At 40.0% G+C, this 20,028-nt stretch overlaps 1 protein-coding gene across 1 annotated transcript in view; it reads left to right on the top strand.

Annotated features, from left to right (window-relative positions):
* Positions 1 to 20,028, top strand: part of LOC117729368 (contactin-associated protein-like 4) — a 79,917-nt gene that overhangs the window by 9,996 nt on the left and 49,893 nt on the right. Inside the window, 4 exon segments of the mRNA XM_034530373.1 lie at positions 1,896 to 2,006; positions 12,070 to 12,263; positions 15,302 to 15,449; positions 16,323 to 16,526. Coding sequence (XP_034386264.1) covers positions 1,896 to 2,006; positions 12,070 to 12,263; positions 15,302 to 15,449; positions 16,323 to 16,526 — 657 coding nt within the window.

The raw sequence follows: 20,028 nt of genomic DNA, 5'->3' as shown, positions 1-20,028 counted from the left end.
TGCCGAAAACTAAAGTCAAACTGGAACTCATGGGTATGGTTCCAGAAAAAAGGACCTTATTAGAAAATCATAATGACATTTGTAAAAACGCAAATGCCATCCATTTGTCCAACGAGGGATTCATTTAGTATTTTTATATTTAATTAATGGTCTCTAACAAATACCATTTCCTACAAGGCAGTTTAAACCAGTAATGAACTTGAGGCCATTTGAGAGGTTATAAAACTGGAGATATTGTTCTTCCAGATGTAACTTTGTATGTATACAAAAAAGTTAAAAAATCTCAAAAGCAAAGAAAATAGAGAATATAAGGCTGATGAAGGGAAAACTGTTTTAATTACATTAATTATCTGCTGGAAGATCTTCATATTTGGTTAATGATACTGAACTGTGATCAACAAAAATTATTAGATCTCTACTGAAGGTTCAGTCAACCCCCTTCTCCCCGTCAAAAAAATGTATTTGAGGTTCCATCATTCTTCTGTTTTAGAAAGGCTTTGTAGTGCCTGTCAAAGCCCAGGTCAGTGGCTGACAGTTCGGCAGCCTCTTACCTTCATTGTACTCTTAGCTTTCTGTATTTGTGCTCTACCTCATTCTCAAAGTCACCTTTTAAATGTCACTTCTCCTCTGAGGAAAATCAGCCTCATCTGTTCAGAGACCTCTGCTGCTTGTAACCAGCTTGTCTTGCAGAGGCCGTGCTCTCGTGACACTTTATGCTACTGAGGTTTTTTTCAAACACATCTGGGGTCAGCAGGGGATGTTTTGGAGCGGTGATATTACGAGACGATAGTTCAAGGCAAATTTCCCAATATTGTGCACTACCATTAAGATTGCTGCCGATTCTTTTCTATCTGAAGATTCAGCAAATGATGAACTTGGATGGAAAGGCACAGATCAACTGGGAAGTGTCTGCATAGAGGAGAGGGGGGTTACACTGGGCGGATATGATAGGCTATTCAAAACTGTCAACAGTCTGTGGTTTATATCTCAGGCAATGAAACTCCCTCTGTGCTAGAAATTAAGTACAATAATGTTGACAAAGTAATCTCAGCGGAGGGAAACAGGATCTGGCACTTCTGAATTGGTTGTGAATAATTTGAAATGGCTCTTGACTAAGTGGTGGAAAGCAAAATCCATTAAAAAAAGATTCTATAGATTGCTTTCGCAGTGATCGTGGAAACGGTGAACAATTGATAATTACTTAATAATCAGGTATTCTGGGAAAACAAGCAGGCGCTCCTGTTTCATAACTGCTTTTGTCAGACGCAGAACAACAGTCTCAAAGTAGTTTCTTGCCAAAGGACATTTCCACAGCGTAGATACTGGCTGACAGATGTTCCACTGGAAAGGGGGCCTCCTACTTTCCATTGAGAAGTGGCTCTTACAGCAGTAAAAGTATTGCAACATAGGCATATCAATTGATAATCTGAATATTAACTATACCACACGAAAGCATACTCAATACTGTACAGACATTCTGTTTTTTTAAATATTTAACATTGGCTTGTATTCCTCATTTAGATATTTGTTCTTTGAGGCTGTTGCCGTGGCGTTGTTTGTCGGTGCATCAGTATAATATGTCCACATGTCATATACTCATGTTCATGTGTCACTTATTCACTGGAGCCAATTTGTACTCAATTTATAACTCCAATTCCTACCCTTGACATTTTATATACATCAAAGTGTACAAAGTTGTCTTATTCATGTTCCTGCTCTGTGTGAGCAGCAACATGACCTCAAGTTTTCCATTAGAATAAAACTTCTTCACTTTTTTCAGTTTGCTTTTCACCATCGTTATATTGAAATAACTTACTGTAACATATCGATCAATAGGTTCAATAACACTATCCGTGATTCTAAACAGTCTTTTCTGCTTTGTGATTGGTTCACAGAGGCATGTGACAGCCCACTGGTAGCCAATCTGCCACCGTCATCATTCAGAAGCTCCTCCCAGCTCACCAGCAGCCATGGGCCGGTCTTTGCTAAGGTCAACAGGAGAGAAGGTGAGCAATCATGCGTTGCTATGTTCACTGTCCATCTTAAATATGTTACTACTTATAGTAGTGGCACATTTCAAGATAGCTTTATTGCCACAAATAATCACTGCTTTTTAACGGTAATAAACCACTTTGTTGTTGGCTTTCCGACGAGTAAAAACACATTGATTTAAAGGGAGAAAGCTGAAATCACCAGAGAGACGGAAGTGAGAAAGAGTGGGCAGTGGTTGAAAGACTAGCAAGTGAACAAAAGAAACACAACTGTATAAGCTGATAGCTTCATGACAGTTGGATACTAAATAAGTCAAATAAATGACCTTCAAACACTCAGTAGTCATCTTTAGAGACGGACATTCTGGAGTCTTCAGTCTGCTTTTTTTATTTCTTTATGTCCCCTTTTCCTTTGTTCATTACATCCAACTCAAACATCAGAGTCCCACGGCAGAACCTTCATCTCGACCCCTTTCTACACCAGCTGTCACCTTTTCCATTTGATCACAGTTGTGTTTCTAAGCATGAACCATGAGGGGTTTTGGGTGCCGGCTATTCATAAAACATTTAGCCTTGTGCAGCTTTAAACTTTACGCACTCAGTCAGTTGTTGACATCAACTGTAAAGAAGCACCTTCAGGCCAGTGAAGTGTTGGGAAGAAGTCCATCGACTGAATCTTCCTGTTTTTACTGAAATGTGAACACTTCTGTTCTGTCGGCTGCAGTGATGCATTTCTCCCTCAGTGCGAGAGGGAGTCCACGCATCACACATATTAAATCAGTCATTTAGTCAAAGTTAACAGCGGACCTTCCCTCAGCAGTACAGTATCTGCGTCATGTGAAACCAAAAGTAGCGTACTTATTGTAACCAATAGCAAAGTATTGTTTGTTGCCTAACCTTTAATGTAAATGATGGATGGCTTCAGAGCTTTTGGGAGGCAACGTTCTGTATTTGTATTTGTCGACTGAGATGCCAGAGGAGAAAATATTTCATACCTACTGTAAGACACATTTGAAGTTAAATCAGCAAAATGTAATTGTGAAGGCTGCACAATGTCTTTCCTGTGAACACATTCCAACACATTGCATGAAATTAACATGACAGAGAATTTATTGTGCTCATTTCTTGGGTCTGTAGGCACCGCTGAAACATAAAGCCAATCATACAGCTGGACCGATCCAGCAGCCAGCAGCAGGGGTTCACAAATAACTTTTCTCATTTCTTTGCACATTTATTGTGCATTTTTAATGACATTTAACCAAGTTGAAACAAATGAGCGACATTAACTTTGATTTATATGACATTTTCAAACACATCAAAACAGAAGCAAACAGCAAGAGATATTCAAAACACCATTTTGAACGTTGCATGACAATTCAACTTATCATAGTAACACAACATGCTTTCCAGCGCAGCAGTTTTTCAGGAGCTGAGTAGACAGAATAATAGGGACCATCAGAGCAAGCAATTTAAAGATTTGACACGTTAAACAGACCTAACAACAACACCATAAGACTGAAAATCTTGACTAACGACTCAACGGACAGGTTTGTGGAGAACAAATATATCTATTGTTCTCCAAAAGCACATTCACTGGAGTAATCACGTTACCAATATCATAATTTATGTGTGATGTGGCTCCCACATCTCTGGTATATATGACATGTGTGTTGGTGGACTCAAACCTGTATTTTAAAGATATACTCTGCAGTGTTTTTCTGAAAAACAATATTTTGTATTGACTTTATCTGCAAAAAAACATAACGTGTGCCTGTTGATTTATTTTGTTGCTGCATGTTCGGTATGTTTCAGCCTAAGGGCACTGGGCCTTCACAATGCATCCAACCAAATAGGGTATATATATAAGGGTATATATATATATATATATATATATATATATATATATATATATGTATATACTATATATATGTATATACTGTATATATATATATATATATATATATATATATATATATATATATATATATATATATATATACATATATATATATATGTATGAGGTGTAATGCCAAGAGAACAAAGCTTGTTCCAAAACTTGAGTGAATCTGGGGTTGGCTGTCAGTTTTGCTGCAGGTGGTACACGATAGCTGGCAACCACGATCAGGTGATCTGCGCTTCTGGTGTCGTTGAGCAGGGAAAAGAGGGCCAACTTTGGGTGTCCTATTTACAAACCGTAAGCGACAATTACTGCATTGTATGCCTGTAGGTCAAATATGTATTTGTAAATCTGCAGGAGGACCTGTTGGATTTTATTCTAAGTGATTGAGAAGTAACCCTGTAAAACCGAAGGCATTATTTAATAAACTTAACTTAATAGCATATCCAAACTAAAAAAGGTGTATCTTTGCAAACACAAGGTCTATTTGAATAATGTTGGTGTTAAGATAAACAGTATCACTTGTGAGATATTGTTCAGATGTGTTAATTGGCTTGAAATATTCAATTTGTATGATATAATGAACATTGGTACGCGGGTACCTGTTAAAGGCTATTGTTGTTTTAGGTGTGTTGGGGAGCCGTGACATGGAGAGTAGCCATGGTCCAAAAAAAAAAAGTGTAATCCCTGGCCTAAAGTATACAGAATATTGTATTGGCAATGCATGGGTTGAGTCAGGGCAGGTTCAGGATAGATCTCAGATTATCTTCAGAACCCAAACATCTGCAATAAGTGTCAAATATCTATGCTGGATGGAGAAAAAAGTATTCTCTTGTTTTGTGTTTTTCTCAGCTTATTATTTTCTCTGGAGTCGACATCAGTGACCCTTGTTCACCTGGTATTCGCCTGGAGAAGCCTCTCACTGCTGAATGAGGGCAAAACTGAAGAAAGTAGCCAGTGAAGTGTTTCATCCATCAAACAGTAGTTATAATAAACTAAAAACAATCTCTATCCGAAGCCAAATTGCTACCTTGGATATAGAGGATACTAAACTCCCACATGCCTCCTTGGCCCTCGCTGCTGCCAGTTAGTCCCAACTTGACTGGTCACCCATATGGGGGCTGGCATTGACAGGAATGTTCACATGTGGCAGCCATTTAATCCCATTATGGTGCTGCCTCCACTTCCAGTGTTGCACCCTGCTATGGCTGGACACTGAATGTAGCCAACAGCAACAGGAGGAAGCAACAGTCCTGCACTGACATTTAATCTTACTACCAGGTGCATAACAATGTGCAACGTAGATAATTAGCATGTCATGAAGTTGGGGAGGCCAGAGATAGGAGCTTTGACACAGAGCTCAGCAGGGTTGCTCTAACAGACGGCTGGGTTAGAGGCCAGGAATGCACATTATGGCATTCATTCATTATGCTCGGGATGTTTTTTGTCACCAACAACTGACAAGTATTGCTTATGTAAACTATACTGCTGGAGACGAGTAAGACTTGCCCAAGTTGAGCAACTCCTTACTACTTTCATCAAAGTTGAACAGCTCTGCTAATGTTGACCCATATGTTCAGTCTGCACTCTCACTCTGACCCACCATGCCAATATATGCAGATTCATGATACACCAGTAATTTCATCAGAGTTCATGTTCTACATATGAGTGTTGAAGATATGAAGATGTTTATTTAATCAGGAAAAAACAAAATCACATTAACTGATGTTGTTTTGAGATCACGTCAAAAAGAGCAGAACAATATTTTTTTCTTTTGTCACTAGTTGTTAGTTTGAACAGTCAGCTCCGCTATTATTGGACCCTAACTGTGCCATTCCTTAGAATAAAAAAATAATGAGGCCATTCGTGTTAAAAATGTTCTTCAAAAAGGCAATCTGGTTTTCCACACACACAAATGTATTAGAAAAGCAGCAAGTGCTCTTTATACAAGCTGATCAGTGCGAGCCTCCGGTATTAAGTATGCAATAGCAGCATGGAGTCGTGTTTTTTTCCCTCCAATTAAGCAAGCAGCAGTGGTAGGTATGAGATGGTGGAGGAGGGGCCTGTTTTTACTTTGAGAATAAGCAAAATGAAGCTGCAAATAGGTGTGACAATGGACATTTTCTTAGTGGTGCGGTCCGCCAGTCCTCACACTTTGGATAAGGCATAGCCTAAATGTGCAAATAGCAGCATAGATGAGCAGCTGAACTCTGCAATGACTCTGATGTCAAGTAGGGGCCATAATATGCACGCTTTTCTTTTAAAAGGCAGTTGAACTCTCCCAATGTTTGCCCCCCATATTGCTGCTTAGGTGTTCCCATCTGTCCAAAACATTTTCCTTTTGCTGTCCTCTCCCTTGCTTTCGCTATAACCGTTTCTCTTTCCTTGTATCATCGTTCCTGTATTTCTCCCTTCTCTGCCATGTCCTGCCACTCTGTTGTCAATCTCCTTGACGAGCGTGTTCTGCTGTAATTGTAGTTTTAACAGCCAAGAAAACATTGAGATAACTTCATTCCATCTTACAGCCAAACGTTAATGACAGCATTTAACATTTATAGGCAAATGTTAATGGCGGTATTTAACATCTAAACTGTCTCGTTTTTTTTCCAGCGGGCCGTACTGATAATTGCACATTAGAAACCCGGTAATTATGCTGAAATAGGCCTGGAACACTTCATCAACCAGTAATCATTTCCTGGAAGTGCTAATTTAGATTTGAAAAGGGGATTCTAATATTAGCAGGGGGCTGTAGGTTGAAATGAATTTTGCGGGGGGAACCGTAGAATGAGGTATTGATCTTCGTGTGATGTTAATGGGTCACCTCTAGGTGCCTGTTTAATGCTGCTCTTCAACATTTATCTGGTTAAATAGCTGGTCTGCTCAAATCCTGTTTATCTGAGGTAGTCACTCTCTCCATGAATCTAATTATATTTATACATATTGCCTGATTCCTTGACAAAATGCAGCTAAAAGCCTCTTACCTTTATCTGTTGCTTTTACATCCCTCTCTCATTTTATATCATATACTGTATTTTTGAGCCAGTCATCCATATTTTCCTTCGTTCCAGACCCAATTAATTTGCCAGAGAAGCAGATGTAACAAGGTACCATGCTTACTTTGCTTTATCTTGGTAAAGTAAATACACATTATTATTTTTAAAGTTCATATGGGTCTTTTGAAAGACACAAATTCCCTATTTCTATGTTTTAGTTGTCTAGCTATAATGACTTGTTGCTTCTGTATGACACCGCCATGTACTTTGTTCTCCGCGATGTTAGCTCGAGTCCCATTACTTAGTAATCCTGTTACTTTCAAGCTGCCTACCACATTTATTTTTAATTCCCCAAAGGAAGCATCTCCAGAGCCTGGTCCCAATGTTATTCTCCTGCAAGACCCCTAAAACTGGTTTCACTGCTTCACTGTACCTGTTTTCAAGGTTTTTAATAATTGACACTCACACACATGTTCCAGTGGCCTGCTTTGTTAAAATGTGCTCCTTTTTAGTATGTCCTGTTTTGCTTTGTTGCTTCCCATCACTATTTATATAGCTGTTTGTCTTATCTGATAAGTATTATTTATAAATAGCAGCATATTTTCTCCAAGATTATCGTAAAAAAAAACCTTAAGCTCCACCTAAAATCCACTGCAATATGACTCTGATCAGCTTAAAACCATATAAAATGTCCTCGAGCCCAGTCAGACGCATTTACACATTTTAACCTGGTAATACTGTCTCTTCTGACGGCTGTCTGTCTCACCGCCTCTCTTTGAAACTCCCTATGGGTGATTGTTTCCTCCTGTAATGGCTTGTATCCTATTTTCCCCATCTGTCCTGTGTCTTCCTGTCCCCCTTTGTGTTTTCACACAGTATCCATTCTAACCCAACTTTACTTTTATTTGGCGCACACATCCGTTCCTTCTAGTAGAGCCCTTGCCCTGACAAGCATTGTGTCAGCCTCTATTTCCCAGTTGACACCAACACAGTGGAGATTGCAATTAGAGAGCGGATATAAATAATGTGCCTGGTGTTCTTTTACTGTCTTATTAAGAGAGACGATGGCTGAAGTTAATCCTCCCTGTGGAGGTGGCTGTCTAACACCAGGAGGGACTAGCTGAGCGTGTGGTGTTACAGACCACGGTCTCCCTTCAGCAATATATTAAACCTAATAGTCAATCCGTTTACTCAGTTATATTTTAAAAGGCATGTGTCGAGAAACGTGTTTCAGTTTGCAGTTTGGGAAGTGATTTGACAACCAAACCAGCGCTGTTGGGTAACTATAGGTCAAACCAGCGAGAGGGAAGTGAGAACTTGGTTAGATTTGGGCTTTGTGGCTCACAGCATCATGTTGAAAAAAGAGGCTTCTGCAGGGAGGAACTTGAATGCATTGAGCTGAGAAGTTAAAGATATTTAACCCTCACTTAAGAACAAACTACGAAAGTGTATGCAGAATATGTCTGGTATGCTTTAGTTTATAGTATCTCTGCAGATGGGTTAAAATGGACGATTTCCAGTATCAAACTTGATCCTGGTTTTAGATTTTGTTCTTGCCTTTAAGAGTGATGTGTTGATGTTGAGTCTCTAATAACTGCCCCATATTTAAAATAATCCCAGTGGGTTTCCCGAGTTAGTTCCAATATATACCGATTGTTATTTTGATTTCAATTGGGATATGTCACTGAGATGGCCCTCTTGTGGTTTTTAATGGGCACAAACTGTTTGATGTGGGATCTTAACTTGTTATCTCTAAGTATGGATTTAATCTCCCACCCCTGCCGCCATTAAAAGAAAACTCATAATCCAGCCCTGACACATCCTGGTTCTAAAACTGTGTCAAGAGGAAGCATCCAAAATAACATTCCCTTTGATGCTTTAATGCTAACCCAAATAAATCAATGTATGATTTGCGGCAATGACACAAATATACTTATTTGGAGGAATGCACCATTTTAAAGGACTTTTTTAGGACTCTAAAATGACAAAGGGGATACCAACATCTTCTACCTTTTTTAGTAGTTTGTTTTGTTTGACCTCTGGATGAATACATTTTGAGATGGAAACATTCTGCAGTCAATACTGCAATTTAGCTATGTTTATTTTAAAATCTGCAACCATGTACTAATCAAACTTGTATTGATTTATGCTGCAGTCTCCCATCGACCAGCACATACACATTCTCGGAAAACAAGAAGGTCACACTCCCAAGTTTGTAGTTAGAGAGACCTTTTGCTATGAAATTGGTCCATTAATTAAAAACAGGAAATGCTTTATCTTCTTTATTTATAAAGCTTAGTATCTAAACTCAATACTTTTTTGGGCCCAGACTGAAATAGTTCCTGATTTCAAATGCATTTTTCTTTTCCAATTTAAGTAAAAAGGCTTATGTTTATATTGAGACACAATTTCACATTTGAGAACTTTTTTTGTGATCCAAAATGAGAAACGTGTTTGTGGAAAAGAAATGTGTCTATAGATAAGTGTTTCAAATAAATGATGACATTCTTCTGCTCACAAATGTAATCTAGTGTAATTGTATGATGTGCTTTTGTAGGTTGTTAACATAATCCAGGCAGCAATTTCATTTCTTGCTCAATATATTTGGAAAACCGATCCTAACCTATATTAGCGTTTGTGTGGTACAGTATTGCCTGTTATCACTGTGCATATGTTTCAGTAAAAGGATTCTGATTCCTTAAATTATTGCAGCTCAAGAGACGTACCTTGTTGTATCACTGATATTTACTGTAAACAGTTCTTCACGTTTAGAGGTCGAGAGTCTCGTTAAAGGAGCATTCTTCATATACCTTTCCTCTGGATTGATGACCTTCCAACCTCAGACCACCGCTGCTCCTCAGGGTGTTTGATTGGCTGGTCTTCTGACGTGGGTGACTCTAGAAGTTACCGTCTTCTGACGGCTTTATTGTGGTAATGTGCTAATTTGACTGTCCAGCAGAGCGACAATGCAATTTTCCCGACTTTAAACTCAATTACCTTCCCGAATGGAGAAAAAAAGCGTTGGTGTCATTACAGACAGTAAAGAGAAAAAAAGGACTTACTAGAACAGAACTTAGGACGGACTCAGTTGTATCGGTGCTCAAACAGGGGATGTGTGGACTAACATGGTGGATTTAGTGAATGCTTTTCTCCTCACAGGTTTGAGCAAACTGTACACATCTGTACACTCTGCTCTCCTTCATTTTTAGGCACTTTCTATTTTCTTCTCCAGTTTCTGGTGAGGTATCTACCTCTCTCTTTATTTCTACTCATCTCTCTCTGTATCTCTATTTCCTTCTCTGCCATCCTGTAGATGCTCGTTCACGTTCCTCCCTCTCTCGCGCCGTCACTCTTTCTCTCTCTCTCTATTTCCTTCTCTGCCATCCTGTGGATGCTAGTTCATGTTCCTCCCTCTCTCTCTCTCTCTCTCTCTTGTCTGTGTTTTTCAATTATTTCCTCTCCAATCCAGCTGTAATGGGTAAAGGTCAGAATGTCTGCTCTCTCCTCTTGTGCTGTCAGTGTTCATGTCTGTTACTGTGCTACTTATTAGCTCTGGCCTTTAGCTGCTGCCCTAACGAGCAGGCAGCACAGCACTGAAACAGCTGGTGGAGGAAAAAAGACCGACACAAGAGGAAAGAAGATGGCCTCAGACTCAGATAATTCAACCCACATTCATTTCCTATCCATGAATCTGATTTTGAAAGTTCTAGAAATCAAATAAAATCATGTTGAATTTGGATTGTTTATTGGTGGTGTATTGTAATGATCCTTGCTGTAAAACGCGTAAAGGAATAATGTGCGTATGAAGGTCACAAAGACATGAGGAACAACTTAACACCTTTCAACGTGAAAAGATATTTCACAAACTTACCAATTGTCACCCTACACCACTTTCACAAGTTAAAACAAAACACCTGTCTTTTTCGTGGAGCATCTTAATTAGGTTCACAGTGTGTTGTGTTATGATCATTTGCAATGTCAGAATAAATTAGCTTTGAATAGATGTGATGAGATGAGGGAACGTGCCCTCTTCAGGCTGTGCATGTGAACTGTCATGATTTGTGTGTCCCTCTCATGTCAGCATGACATCCTCTTTGCAACTAAAGCACAAGTGCTCTTTTGGCTGGCTGTTTTATCGTGTGTGTGTGTGTGTGTGTGTGTGTGTGTGTGTGTGTGTGTGTGTGTGTGTGTGAGCGCTCTCTAGGGGAGAAATCTCTCCATCTGCTGTTAGGGGACTTTGTGCTGACTCAGCACTTATTCTTAAACACGCACACACGCACACACACCCTTCTCAGTATTCAAAGTGTCATTATATTGTTGCAGCCCTTTCCATCACCTTCAATGTTTCATCATAATCAGGTCCTGCCATAGTTCTTGTCTCACTCACTCGCTCTAATTCTCTCTCTCTCTCTCTCTCTCTCTCTCTCTCATACCTGATAGAACAAAGGTCAGCTACTGTTTTGAGGCACAACTCTAACTCTTTCTCGTGCAAAATGAGAGAAAACCTACAACTGTCTTTTCTTTCAGACAGGATGTGTTCACTGTAATCATCTTGCCATTTGTTCTCTTCAGGTAAACAGTATACTTACCTGTTGCTTGGTGAACAGCAGGGAAGACATTTGTTTCATGCCAATGGAAACAAAATATTGGGGTCAAATCAGTTTAACACATCTGCTCCTTTTGAATGCATTTTTAACTTAAAATGTAAATGTTAAAAATGACCAGTCGCACTGTAGCAGTCAAAGGATCATTTAAATACATACAGTGGTATTATTTTCATATAATCTGCCTATTTTTTCATTATCGTTTGCTGTTGCAATGGTGGTACTAACTTGTTTAAGACTACAATATGAACATAGTGTGAGTTAATCTCATACTCGTCCTCCCCAGCTGCTGCAACAGATTATTATTTGTCATCGTGAATCTAGATGAAGATGTATTGCAGGGTTTTAAATCTGTGAACATGTTAATAGACTTAAAATATTATGAATCACTTTTGAGTACTTTAATTTGTCTCTCAATCTCTGCTCTCACTTCTGTCTTATGTCATCTCTGCTCGTCTTACACACACACACACACACGCACACACACACACACACGCACACTCACGCACGCATACATGCACACTCACGCTCACACTCACACCTCATCACATTGACATATACTCTTTGTCTCTGCCCCTGTGCAGGAGCTGGAGGTTGGTCCCCTCTTGTCTCAGACAGATACCAGTGGTTGCAGGTCGATCTGGGGAGGCGGACCCGGATCACTGCTGTTGCTACGCAGGGACGATATGGCAGCTCTGATTGGCTGACGGCTTACCTGTTGATGTTCAGCGACACAGGACACAACTGGAAACAACATCGGCAGGAAGACAGCTTCGGGGTAACTCTCCTGCAATAGACATCAATCAAAACAGGACAAAAAGGAAAAGCACAACTAATTTGCCAAAGCAGATATGTTTCAAAAGAAACTTAATGTCACCAGATTATTTTTCTTTTCGGTGTTCAAATTGTCCTTCCTCCTGTTTTTTGATTTGCCTTGTTAATAAAAGGATTTAGGTTAAAGTTATTCTGGAGCTCACACAAAGATGAGGATGCAATAACTATAAAAAATATATAATTGCTTGGTATTTGAAGACCGCTTCGGAGGTGCAGCTCAAAAACTCAAGTGCATTAAAGTTCAAATATATTTGGCCTCACTATCATAGACATAATTGACATGCTCTGTGGGGACTGGTACTGCCTGCAGCGGCAAGTCGGCTCACCAGGAGACTTTCACTCCTTATTAATAATGGATGGTCCAATGAAAGAAACCTGGGCAGGACTCTGTCGACTGCTGACAAGAGGCTGGTGTTGTTGTTAGAAAGACTGCCTGGTGTAGAAAAGGTCCCAGCTTTGATTCCTGCAGAGGCAAATGTGTCCATCAGTCTCCAAGCAAGACTCTGATGCACACTTGCCAGCTCAGTCTTTGAGAGCCAGTCCCGATAAGAGTGTCAGCTCGGTGTCTAAAATGTAAATGTGAATGAGGAAGCTGACAGAGATATGCATGTGGCGATTTGAATATTCTGTCGTGCGGCTGATAATCAAGCTCATGTATGAAGTCCTCCCTGCAGCGGGGAGGAATCACAGCTGAGGCACTTTCCCCCGGTTTGTGGATTCCCTCAAGTGTTTTTTTCCTTCATTTTTAAAGCATTTTCATAAGCTATTAACCATTCCATGTTTCAGTAAAGCGAGCGAATGCTTGACTACAGGGATGTTTGTGATAAAGCAAACGACTGCACTGTATGTCAGAATGACAGGAAGCCATGCAGGCCTCCGTTGATTGAACAGCATTAGATTTGATTCAGAGGCAGTGAAGCATTTCCTCTCTCCTTTATTGAAGACAGTGCACCGTTCTTGTTGCATTAGCAGCCAGGAGAACACCTTTTGATTTAGATTTGACAGGATGCGATTTTCTCATAGTGAAGGATACACACTCTCTGAAGCCCGGGAGTCATCACTAAAAAGAGAAATAACAGGGTATGACTTTGACACTCAGCATGAAAGGTGATGAACCCAGATTAGCTCTCGGTATGTTTCTAAAGCTCCATATATTAGTCAGGCCAGCTTAGCGTGTCAGTTTAGGAGGAGATTTGACTGCAAACACATCTGTATCAGTCTCAGCTTCACACTGATGCTCCCTATTTCTCCCTTTGCTCTGGTGGTAAATAAATGCCTACATTTACCTAAACTGTACTTGAGGTAGACCTATTTTTTACTTTATTTTGAGGTGCTACTCTATACTAATACTTTATCCACTACAAGACAAACATGTATCTGTAAGCTATAGTCAGTAGTTACTTTTAAGATGAAGATTTTACATATAAAACATTGGATTAATGTATCTGTAAATAAAAATATATTGGTAAAAGTATATCATTTTAGTTTGTTGGGGCCCCAGCATTTGAAAGTAACTTAAAACATTTACTGTACTCAAGTACCACACTACTTGTGTAAATAGTATTTCTATTTCATGCTACTTTAGACTTCTACTCCCATACATTTCTGGTGGATAGTACAGCCATAATTTAGTCAATTTTGCTGCATTGTGTATTTTCCCCATTAGCTTCCCACTACAGATCTCCAAAGCTTTGGGGTCCATCTCCATGGCCAGCACTCATAATGGAATTAATGGTATTTTTACAATGTGGTAATACTGCAGAGTACTTCTTCTACACATGACCCCTTCTCCTCCTCCTCCTCCTCCTCTCATGCTCTACCTTTCGCTCTCTCTCGTTGACTGAGGACTTGTCAGAGGCTACTCATATAAAAAAAAAAATGCTCAGGCAAGTAAATGAGATGCTGCTCTCTTAAGCCTCCTCAGCAGGAAATAGAGCTGTTTGTTGAGCTTAACGCTCGGCTGCCCAGCCGGCTCAGCCCTTCAAAACCCTGAAGACGGCGCTGAAGTTATAATTACCAGGGAAGACAATTTCACTCCGAAAGCCACATCAGTGCACACTCAGGACACGCACTCAAGCAGGGAGGACAGACACCAGCAGAGCTCATGCACACACAACCACACATGCAGCTTCTGCTTTTCTTCCTCACCAATGCATGATGGGTTGGTCAACAGCTGGTATGGCTGGTTTCATTTTTGTTAAATAAACTAGAATATGGTTTATAAATAACACTGTATTACACACCCTTGTACACCCTTTAGTCAACACCAGGTGTTGACTAAATTTAATGAAATAACTATAAAACAATATTTCAACATTTCTGCTGTATTTTTTTATTACATTTTCAGATTAGATTTATATATTAACACCTGGATTTACATTTCAATTGAAATCTTTTAATTCGGTCCTTAGGTCTTAAACGACATCAACAGATATTTGTCAATGTGTAGTTATTTTTAAGGGAACATTTGTTTTCTATGGCACAAAGAATCTGGTCTAGAAATATGGTTTTCTAACACTTCGGCTTGTGAATCATTACATTTTCCCTGTATATGGTCCAAAAACCAAAAGGTTTGGCCACCCCTAGTCCTCAGAGTAAGAGCAATTTGTCCGTCAAGCAGAGAATCCTACTGGACACAGGGAGGGAGAGACATCAGCAGTTAGGATCAATAGTCTGTGAGCTCAAAGTTTGAAAACACAGAAAGACTGTGTTGGGATTTAGGAGCGTTGAGAGATGTTATGCTCGGGAACTAGTGCATCTCTTTCTTTGGAGGGTTGTTTCACTACAAACATCTTTTTATTTACACATCATACTTTTTACTAAATGAAAGTTATTTCTCAATGAAAAGTTTCTTTTATCCTCGCGGAAGACTGCACAATCTTAAATCGAAGCCATTCCCTTGGTCTTTAAACCTTCTGCAACCAGTAAAATAAGGATGCTTGGATGTAACATTGAGGCAACGTACATGTTCTGTCGTTTTAGGCTTTCCCAGGAAACAGCAATGCAGACACTGTGGTCCAGTACAAGCTTAAACAGCCGGTGATAGCTCGCTACCTCCGCCTGATTCCTCTGGACTGGAACCCAACTGGGAGGACTGGACTCAGACTGGAGATATATGGATGTCGTTATAGTAAGTCCGATATCTTTATTTGACTACTTTGCCAGCCTTGGCTTGTGCCTTAAAGAAAGGTTTCGTATCAACATGAAGTGATGTATCTTTATAAAAAAAAATTATGTTCAGGTGTATTACTATTATAGTATTTGTAATTGAAATAAGTGTAAAAAGATATAATAATACCATAGAAAAATATTACGGTTTTCGAACATTTTGGCATTGAGTGAGATAGATTATGCTGCATGTAAAGAGATGACAGACAATGATGATTTTGAGGCATTCGTTATTCTTTCCCATAAACAAACATAGAGAAGTCAATAACAATACAATCTTGCACTATACAATATGAGCTGTGGTTGTTTTAGGTTCATAGTGACCACATTGTCTCATATGGTTTTCAATGAGAATCTAACTAAAATTGAAACTTTCAAGACATGACAAATTATTCCACTGTGGAATAAAAGCGATTCATGCGTCTCAGGTCAAAAACATCCACAATTGAATTTCAAAATTGTTCCTGTTGTATTGTTTGCAGCAATATTTTTTTGTAGTTTTGCTAGTTACAACAGGGCTTGACTTTTTTTCACATTAACCTCATGAACAAAACAGATGTTGGTCAATTTGAACTCACAGTTTTTAGTCCAATATTGTTCAAACTCAAAGCTTATTTCAGACTCTAGTGGGGATTCCAAAGATTTTTTTCAACCTTAAAGCATCTTAATGGAGCAAAGGGGAGCCACTGAATGTTGTGTAGTTAAAGCTACATGCTAAATAGTTGTACTACTAGCAAATTGCACACAACACACTTGTACAACTCAATAAGTAATGCTATTGAAGAATTTGTTTTGTGTAATAAAGCTCTTCCGCCAATACTCTTTCATTCTGTAGCTTCTGATGTGGCCAACTTTGATGGCAGCAGCAGCCTGGTCTACAGGCGGAGTGTTCGTCCGAGCTGGACGGTGATGGAGGTGGTCTCTCTGAAGTTTAAAACCCTCAAGAATTGTGGGACGCTGCTTCATGCCGAGGGAAACAGACATCACAGCCTCACGTTGGTGTTGGAGAAGGGCCGGCTGCTGCTCTACCACCAACGAGGTATCAACAGTATTCTTCCAATATTTAGATACGATAATGCGCATGATTCCCAGGGGAAATTCACATGAAGCAGATGAAGAACTTGTTAAAGGACATTATGAAAAAAAGAAGAAATTAAGGATATTAGAGACACACTAAAAAGATATGGTAAATGCTGTATAAGAGCATTGTGCAAACATTAATGCAAAAATAACTTCACTCCCGTTCATTTAGCCTCGCTCAGCAGAATCCCAATGTATTCATCATTTTCAAAACAAATCTAATTGACTACTTACTATCAGTCTGTTGGCTCAGTTAGCCAACATAAAATAACAATAACTGCTACACATCTAAATTGCCTCTTGTAAACAGAAGTAAAACCTAGCTTACGGAATTAAAAAAAAATTTAATTGAGGGAGCTTCAAGTTGGTCTCTGTCCATCTGCTGGATTGCTTGTGTGTTTGTCAGATGTGATTTCTAAGATACCACTGATCCAATCTTGAGAAAACTCCGGGGTATTACGCTTTTCTTTGCTTATGCCTATTAACTCAGTACAGTGTTTACTTGTTTATCCATATGTCGCAAGCAATATCTTTGACAAAACTAATCCGAATAAACTCAGGGAATTGGTTCTGGCATCATTGCAGGCATGTAGTTGCAGGTTAATGACTGTGGAGGAGGACAGCATAATTTCTAGGTTAAAACATGTTTTTTCTCCAGACTTTTTTTCACTTTCCCTCGATCAACTGTCTCTCTCGTCCTCGCTCTGTTTCTCTCTCAGTTGGACGTCTGCTTTCATATTCTCTTTTTTAATCTATGATGGATGTTAGCACCATGTGTTAAGAATGCACTTTGAGGAGCACAGTGGGTTAGCACAGCATGCTCTGTGGGCCCAAACTGCACAGAATGAAGCACTGTGGAGGCTATGGGAGGCAATGGGCATTTGTGTTGGTGTAAACAAGGTTAAAGCTGCTGCGTTCTCACCCAAAGCAACGCATTACTCGCGTGAGTATACTTGACGGACTATTTGTGGTTTATTTGCGTCATTTGCGTCATTCGCACTAGACACGCCAGAGAGGGGGCGTGGCTTATCTCCGTTGAAACAGTTATCATTTCCGCCATCCACCATAGAAGAAATAACCACTATTTTATACTTTTTCAATTCAATTCAGTTTATTTTGTATAGCCCAATATCACAAATGAGGCCATGTGAGGCCACAGCGGACAAGGAACTGTTACAGGTGCAATGGAAAGAATCACGACCCAAATGCCGTTTTAAAGATGCCATAACTGTGGCAAGATGGGGCATATTAAAAAGGCATGTCTAAAGCAATGAGAGGCATTTACAGGGCAGAGGAAAGAAACACACAACATATGTGGAAGCTGAAGAAGACACTGAATTGAGTGTGTTCACAATTTTGACTATCATAAGTGAAGATGATTACCTGTATAAAGAAATATTCACTGTAGCTGAGGTGAAGTTAGAGCTGGAAATAGATACAGGGGCTGCAAAAAGTATCATTTCACGGGGTACATACAGCGAGAAATTCTCAAACTTACCACTGCAGTAAAGTTAAGCTTAAAGCTTATAATGGAGATAGCATTCCTGTACTGGGGCAGATCACCGCTCAGATGGTCTATGAGGGTCAAACAGTGAACTTGCCACTTTTATTTGTTAAGGGGAATGGATCAACACTGTGTGGTAGAAATTGGCTAAGGAAACTGAGGCTAAACTGGGAGCAGATAAAGCATCTGTAAGAAGCTAAGTGTACGTCGCTTAGTGAGGTACTGGATAAATATTCAGAGGTGTTCAGAGAGGAGTTGGGGACTCTGAAAGATATTAAAACCTCAATCAGAGTTAAACCTGATGCACCTCCTAAATTCTGTAAACACAGAACCCTTCCATTTGCTATGAAAGACAGAGTAGAAGAAGAGCTTAGGAAGCTGGAGGAAGCTAACATTATATCTCCAGTTAAGCACAGCAAATGGGCAGCACCCATAGTGCCAGTGGATAAAAAAGACAAGTCACTCCGCCTGTGTGGGGATTATAAAGTGTCAGATAATCAGGCAGTTGAAACAGAAACCTACCCCTTGCCACGTTTAGAGGAGTTGTTAGCAACACTTAGTGGAGGTAAGATATTCTCCAAGATATACTTAGCTACAGCCTACCAGCAGGTGTTACTGTATGATGACTGCAAGAAATACATTAACATCAACACCCACAGATGGTTGTTTGTGTATAACCGACTTCCTTTCGGAATTAGCTCTGCACTGTCCATCTTCCAGAGGGTTATGGAAAATCTAATAAAAGGCTTACCAGTCGTAGTTTTTCTTGATGATCTGCTCATTATGGGACCCACAGAGAAGGAACATCTCCACAACCTTCAGTAGGTCCTACAAAGGCTTCAAGAATGTGGACTACAAGTTAAATGGTCCAAGTGCGAGTTTGGAAAAGCTTGAATAGAGTACCCGGGCCATGTGCTGGATGAGCAGGGCGCACACCCTTCTTAGGTCAAAGTGAGGGCTATTCAGGAGGCTCCGGCTTATATTAATGTCACAGAGCTCCATGCGTTTTTAGGACTTTTTTTTAGGATTTTTGCCACAGCAAAGCACAGTCTTAGCACCATTGTACAGACTGCTCAGAGCACAAGTGATTTGGAAATGGACTGATGTTGAACAGGTTGCTTTTGTCAAGTGTAAAGAACTGCTGACTAGTGACCGGGTGTTAGCCCACTATGACCTCAGTCTCCCACTGACTTTAGCATGCGATGCATTTGCCTATGGCATCGGAGCAGTTATCCAACACACCATGCCATACGGGGAGCAACGACCCATTGCTTTTGCCTCCCGTACACTGTCTCCAACGGAGAAGAAATATTAAGAAGCTCTTGGACTGATGTATGGCGTAAATAAATTCCACCAGTACTTGTGGGGTATACATTTTACCTTAATTACTGACCATAAACCACTTCTGACACTGTTTGGTGAACACAAGAGCCTACCTACACTGGCCGCAGCACGCATTCAACGCTGGGTGATTATATTGTCAGCGTATGACTACCACATTGTCTATTGCAAATCAGAAGAGCACAGTAAAGCTGATGGACTCTCCCGCTGTCCCTTGCCGGAGACCAGCGACACAGGAACAGCCGTGACTTCAGCTCTAGTCCACTCACTGCTGGCAGAGCATATACAAGAAGCACCACTCAACGCAACACAGATTGAAAAGAGGACACGCACCGACAGTAAGTTTTAACGAGTGTGTATGTCATGGACATACGAGTGTTTTAACGAGTGTGTATGTCATGGAAGGCTGGCCCATTAAGGTAGAGGAACGTTTTTTTTCACAAAAATAAATGAGTTGTCCACATATCAAGGTTGTGTCCTATGGGGGACCAGAGTCATTGTTCCCTACAAGATGAGAAGAGCTGTGTTAAAAGAGATTCACTTTGGGCACCAAGGTCTAGTGAAAACAATGTCCTTAGCTCGCAAATATGTATGGTGGCCGAAACTTGACTTGGAA

This window comes from Cyclopterus lumpus, chromosome 4 (genome assembly GCF_009769545.1).
Source record: "Cyclopterus lumpus isolate fCycLum1 chromosome 4, fCycLum1.pri, whole genome shotgun sequence".
Lineage (NCBI taxonomy): Eukaryota > Metazoa > Chordata > Actinopteri > Perciformes > Cyclopteridae > Cyclopterus > Cyclopterus lumpus.
The sequence above is the reverse complement of the archived record's forward strand: the minus strand, read 5'-3'. Positions and strand labels throughout refer to the sequence as shown.